Source organism: Monodon monoceros, unplaced genomic scaffold (assembly GCF_005190385.1).
Source record: "Monodon monoceros isolate NGI ecotype Baffin Bay Population unplaced genomic scaffold, NGI_Narwhal_1 Super_Scaffold_18, whole genome shotgun sequence".
Classification (NCBI taxonomy): domain Eukaryota; kingdom Metazoa; phylum Chordata; class Mammalia; order Artiodactyla; family Monodontidae; genus Monodon; species Monodon monoceros.
Window position 1 is genome coordinate 76,129,650 of NW_021703774.1, and position 6,628 is coordinate 76,136,277.

The window sequence follows — 6,628 nt, forward strand, 5'->3', positions numbered from 1 at the left end:
ACAGGAAGAAGAAAAGAACTTTACGTATCCTGTTACAACCCAGCAGACTTTTGAAATGAGCCATGGAACAAGGTCCTGCGAGCCTGGACCTGGTCCTGACCTTGGAAAGATCAGGCTCTTCTGGATCAAGTTCTCCAGAAGGAATTCAGAGAGAGGCATTATTGAAGAAATGTGCATTTACCGGAGAATTGGTGGACCAACCAAATAGTCACTTTTAGTGAAAACTCAGGAGGAACAAGAAAAAGTGTCAATCCTGACTGTTCTTAGATAACAAATCAAAGAGCAAAGTTGGACCCGGAGGCACTTGAGGTTGAATTCCTGCCAACAAGGTCCTAAGGAATGGGAGAAACACGTCCCAACCTCAGGTCAATAATTTCCACAGAGAATGCAGTCATTTTCTACTGCTTAACAATTTATCACAAACTTAGCGGCTTAAAACAACACATTTGTTATCTCAGAATATCCGTGGGTCAAGGGCTTTCACATAGCTTAGCTGAGTCCTCTTGCTTGTCCAGAGGCAACACCCAGATCATAGGGGCCACCACAGCTCTCTGTCTTCTGACCCCCACAGACACTTCAAACATGGTGGTCTGCTTCTTTGAAACTGACTAGAGAATCTCTCTCTTATAATGTAATATAAGCCCTGGAGTGACAATTCCATCACTATTCATCCTATTTGGTTGGCTAGAAGTAAGTCCCAGGTTCCATTTACATTCAAGAGGAAGGGATTATGGGGTGTGACTCATTAGAGGTCACCTTAGGGTGTGTCTGCCATACACTAATACAATTCATTGCTGTGTATGTTTGTGTACATGTGCACATGGGCATGTCCACCTTGGTCTGTGTTGCCCCAGACTCAGACACTGAGACAAGGGTTCACATGGAATTGGGAGAAGATCCTAGGAAACCTGCAGGGGTGTGAGGAACTGAGATACGGAAGGGAGGCAGCTAATAAAGGGTGTGTGAATAAATTACGAACTATGGGCAATTTGAGCCTTAATCCCTCTGAGGAACTCTGGAAGCCCGCCTGCTACACATACCTCAAACTTATCACACGTTGGGGCAAGGGAATTGAGGTATTTATACACCAATAGCAGGCACTGAAAATGGTGAAGCCTGAGAGGATACAGGCAGAGCCAGACTTCAACTTTACAATCCCTAACGTCACAAGTGTGATCACTAGACTTCCACCCTTGGTACTTAGCATCTAATTACCCTAAGAAAAAGCAAACAGAGAGGAGAAGAAGATGAAGGAATATGTCTGAACTGGTAAGTTAGTGGAATACCAGGTCTCTTCTTGTCTATCCCCTGGGGACAGAATTTGTGAATCCAAAATTGTAAATATTTGTGTTACCGACCAGGGTTCTTGGCCTTCCCCAGTCAATAGAAATTGACTAGAGGCCAGGCAAGAAATTCAGGCAAGTCTTTAAATTGGGGCCCCTGCTGCAGCAGGGGGGAGCAGAGAACAAACAACAGGTCCCCTTGCTTGCTTGCTCCCTGAGGGAGGGCAAGCTTGCTCCTTATATGGGGTGAGGGTAGGGGTGTGTCCAGGGGTTGGGCCGGAGAGGTGGCTGAGGTGTTTTGCCCACTGCTTAGGTGGGGTTGTATGCAGGGGGCATGTGCAGTACCCTGCTTTTGCTCCCAACACCCTGTTTTTGCTCCAGGCTCTTAAAAAGTGGCAGTTGGGTTTTTTGGTCTCTTTGTATCTTTTGGGTACAGAATTTGCCTCAACTGTGGCATGCACGCAGTTATTTTTAGTCCCATGCAGTTTCTTTGTATCTCGTTGCTAGAGGAGAGGTGTGTCCAGATGCAAGCATTGCAGCACTGCAGCAAGGGGTTCCAGGTCCCAACAAAGGGTCCCAGGTCCCAGCCTGTCTCATTTGCAAATATTTTCTCAGGTGAAAATACAATGGGATGAGAACATTTTATTCACTATTCACAAGAACTTCTGGAAGAACTATTGAAGGCCAGAAATTCAGGCAGGACCATTCTCTGAGAGGGAAGCAGATAGAGCAAAAAACTATCCCTTCCAGGGAGCCATGCCAAACAGGGAAGGGAACTTGTTTGGAGCAGGAGCTGAAAAGATCCCTGGGCTTCCCTGGTGGTGCAGTGGTTGAGAGTCCGCCTGCCGATGCAGGGGACACAGGTTCGTGCTCTGGGCCGGGAAGATCCCACATGCCGCAGAGTGGCTGGGCCCGTGAGCCATGGCCGCTGAACCTGTGCGTCCGGAGCCTGTGCTGCGCAACGGGAGAGGCCACAACAGTGAGAGGCCCACGTACCGCTAAAAAAAAAAAAAAAAAAAAAAAAGAAGATCCCTGAGCATGAGAGGTAGAGCAGGGACACAGCTGAGAGGGGAGACAGAGAGGACCCCTGGTTGGCCAAGCAGGCAAGGAGGGCCTTTGGGAAGAACAGGAATGTCTACTAAGATTTCTTTAACTTATTTTTGTAGTATATAATATACACAAAAAAGTCTGCTTATCAAAAGTGCACACCTCAATGACTTTTCACAAACAGAACACACCTATGAAACCAACACCCAGACCAAGAAACAAAGCATGACCAGCACCCTAGAAGCTGCCCTTGCACTCTGCTTCGTGGTCCGAATGCGGGTTGGAAAAGAATTTCCAGACACAAGGCGGAATGTAAAGAGGACACTTTATTAGAGGGAAGGGTCGCTGCCAGAGCAACAGGCCAACCTCTTGATACGGAGAGTCGGCCCCAGCAAGGGTTTCTGGTCTGTTTTTAAAGCCAGGGAACCTGCGAGTCATCTGCTGACTGGGAAGAGTATGTATACTTTCAGTTTGCTGAGCTGGAGAACAACGGGGCGTGCTGCCTAGGAGGGCTCTGGGACATTGCAATGGTCGCAATGTGACAGAGTCCTGTAACTCTTTGTTCCAGCAATGTTGGCCCTTTGAGTTTATCTTGTTCTTTGTCCTTGGAGCACCACACTCTGTTCCAGTCATGACCCCTCCCCAAAAAGGTAACCGCCAGCCTGACCTTGAACAATATGACCAGCGTTGCCTGTTTCATAGTTTAAATGGAATTCTACAATCTGTACTCATTTCTGTCTGGCTTCTTTCACTCAGCATTGTGTATGTGAGGCCGTTCATGTCATGCATAGCTGCATATCACTCATTCTCATGCTGTGTAGTAGTGCATTCTGCAAATATGCCACGTTTCATGTGCCCATTCTACTGATGACGGACACTTGGGTAGTTTCTTGAAATGATTTAGTTCACGGTTTTGTGGTGCACAATGCAACCTTCTCCTCTGTCTCAGCACAAAATCTTTAATCAATGATGTGTGATATAAGGGGATTCTTTAAAGTGAATGCAGAGAACTGCCAGGTGCAGTGTCAGGGACAGTGTGGGGTAGAACGGAAGCCACATGAGAACCAGCCACATCAGGTTGACTTTTTTTTTTTTTTTTGATATCTTGAATAACTTATTTAGAATTCATTCAACAAAAGTACATTCAAGTCACCTAGTCAGGCCGACTAGAACCAGGCAGATCTAGAGAGAGGTCTCTAGTGGAAATCTGTTGTATTTTTTCTTCTTTCTTTCCTTCTTGAGAAATTCCATATAGTTTGGAGCTGGTGATTATAAATCTCCACTTACGTATCAAGGGAATAGATATGTGACCCAATAAAAACAGTTTAAAGTTTCTTTCTCTGGAATTTGAATCTTGAGAATTGAAATGTGTTTGGAATTGAGTTACCTAATGTACACCCTAACAGAAAGTTTGTGAATTCAAGCTTCTGTGATTCCCAGAACGTCCCCAGTTCCTCTCCTTCTCAAGGCTATAAATATTCCTTCTTTCTAGTGTGCTTAGGGTTCTTTTGTTTGCCACCAAAGAACCTGAACTGTTGAAGCTCTTGTGACCTAAAATCTCTCCCCCATATGCCTACCTAAATTGTTTTGGAAATTTTCACGTTAGTGATTCCTTGAGGGTCTACAGTGAAAATAGATGCAATACTACAGCTATTGTATGAAAGTATTGGGGAGGGAATCTCTAGTAAGCTAAAATTAATTACTGAAACATTAGTTGTCATAGATTTATCAGCTCTCATTTATCATTCCTTCATGAAGGGATAGAATATAGAATGGATAGTTTGGGGTTAGAATGAGGCAGTTTTGCACATGACACCCCTCCAGGTGAAAATCTCTGGGCAACTGGGAGAAGGGTACGAGGGCGTAGGTAGTCGTCAGCTCAGTGGAAGGAGGCTGTTGGAGACAACTACCAATGGTCCTCTATATCCAGAGGCTCCACATCCACAAATTCAACCAAGCTTGGACCAAAAATATTCAGAAAACAAAAATCCAGAAAGTTCCAAAAAGCAAAACTTGAATTTCCCAGGCTCTGGCAAATTTATACATAGTGTTTACATTGTATTTATAGCTATTGACATAGCATTTACATTTTATCAGGTATTACAATAATCTAGAGACGATTTAAAGTATATAAGAGGATTGCATAAGTTATATACAAACACTATGCCATTTTATGTAAGGGACTCAAGCACCTGCAGATTCTGGTATTCATGGGGTTCCTGGAATCAGTCCCTTGAGGATATCAAGGGACCACTGCATTGTCAACACCACTGGTTAGGCCAGTTTAACTTATTTTATGTGGCCAGTAGTATGGCCTCCTATCCAGAACAAATGGCTCAGAAAGAGTGTTTTCTGATTTTGTTTTTGTTTTATTTCCCCCCCAGTGATTCTCATGTCCAGCAGGTTTGGGAACCACGGAGTTAAATGTAACTTTGCATTAGATTTTACCTCGATACGTTTTTATTGCTCATTTTTATGTGACATTAGTTTCCTGAGCTTTTAAAAGGTAGTGTGGTTCAGGGTAGATTTTCTAACTTTACTGAGCTCTCTCTTTTGTTTTCGTGCTGTGTTCAGAAATATGGCAGCTAGCTGTCTGAGATTTCCTGGCTCTGTTCCACGCCCCCGTGTTTACCTCGACCTTCTCTTTCCTTTGTAGCTGTTGTTCTTGTCCTACTCAATTTTGATTCCAGTCCCAGCAGTTTCTATTCAGTGTCCCTCCAATCCTGGAAAAGAACTCTGGTTCTTACCAGAGTTCACATCCGGCTCCCACTTGGTAAGAATCAACTGTTCGTATCTCTTCCCAACTTCGTACTCATGTTAGTAGCTTGCAGTTGGCCATGGCAGGAGTATTTATACCATGGAAATCAGCAAGCACCACAAATTGGACTGTTAAACAATTACCAGCACATCACTGGCTATGCCGCTCTGGCTCTTGAGATGTTACTGGGGAGTTGGGAAGTGGAGCTTGTACTCACTGGCACTGGGGCGGACAAAACTACTCCCATTTTAAGCTAATGCCCCTGAATTAGTCTGTCTGCTCTCTGGCAGTTTCTCATTGGCTGTTTAGAGGTTCTCTGGTTCTCCAGGTCCTCAGACACACCACTGCTGCCCACTGCTTTCTCCCTCACAGATGCCACAGCAGGTTTTATGACTGTTGGTTTATCCTCATCCACTTGTACTTTGGGGGTCACAGGGATTCGCTATCACTTAGTTTTATTGCAAATGTGTAAGAGATTTTGGTTTTCTTCTACCTGTTTTTATGTGAGGATTCAGAAATTCAAAGACAATGCCACCACTATATTCCCAGAATCTACAAGTTGGATGACTTCCAAGATTCGTTCTAGCTTTGAAATTGTCTGGGCTCAAATCACTGAAAACTCTTTTGTGAAACAGTGAATTGGACCCAGATCTGTCACTGGCCTTCCATGAAACCCCCAAAGGCCTCCTGGGGCAAGAGCTGGAGGGCTGTTGATCAGTCTCAGCAAAAGCTTTCATAGAAGATCCTTCTTGGCTACCAAGCCAAGCTTCCCCCTTTGAGCTTGATGACCTTTTACCTGCTTCACACAGACTCTGAATTTCCATCAGCTTCCTGGTCACCATTTAACTCATCAGATACTAAAGTAACACAATAAAACAAAACAGGGACTTCCCTGGTGGCGCAGTGGTTAAGAATCCGTCTGCCAGTGCAGGGACACGGGTTCCATCCCTGGTCCGGGAAGATCCCACATGCCGCGGAGTAACTAAGCCCGTGAGCCACAACTACTGAGCCCACGTGCCACAACCACTGAAGCCGGTACACTCTAGAGCCCATGCTCCACAACAAGAGAAGCCACCGCAATGAGAAGCCCACACACCACAATGAAGAGTAACCCCCGCTCGCTGCCACTAGAGAAAGCCTGCGTGCAGCAATGAAGACCCAATGCAGCCAAAAAAACCAAAAACAAACAAACAAAAAAACCTAAGTTTGAAATCTTTACTCTCCTCATGGACAACTACTTTTCTGGAATTGCCTCCTCCAGAAAAGAAGATTCCAGGACTCAAGGTGAGGAAATATCTTCTCAGACTTAACGTCAGTTCCTCATTTGGCAAATAACATAATTTTCCACAGGACTGGACTGGAGAAAGGAGTAAATTTACCTTGAACATTGTGGAAAGGTATGTGAGATATAACTTTCAAATAATAATATTACTTACTCTATTAGTCAGAGTTCTCCAGAAAAACAGAACAGGATATACATATATGTGTATATATATGTGTGTGTGTGTGTGTGTGTGTGTGTGTGTGTGTGTGTGTGTGT

At 44.5% G+C, this 6,628-nt stretch overlaps 1 protein-coding gene across 1 annotated transcript in view; it reads left to right on the top strand.

Annotated features, from left to right (window-relative positions):
- Window positions 1-2,555: 2,555 nt before the first annotated feature.
- The window catches only part of HMGCS2 (3-hydroxy-3-methylglutaryl-CoA synthase 2), a 30,999-nt gene continuing 26,926 nt past the window's right edge, over window positions 2,556-6,628 (top strand). Inside the window, 2 exon segments of the mRNA XM_029226957.1 lie at window positions 2,556-2,642; window positions 4,987-5,103. Coding sequence (XP_029082790.1) covers window positions 2,556-2,642; window positions 4,987-5,103 — 204 coding nt within the window.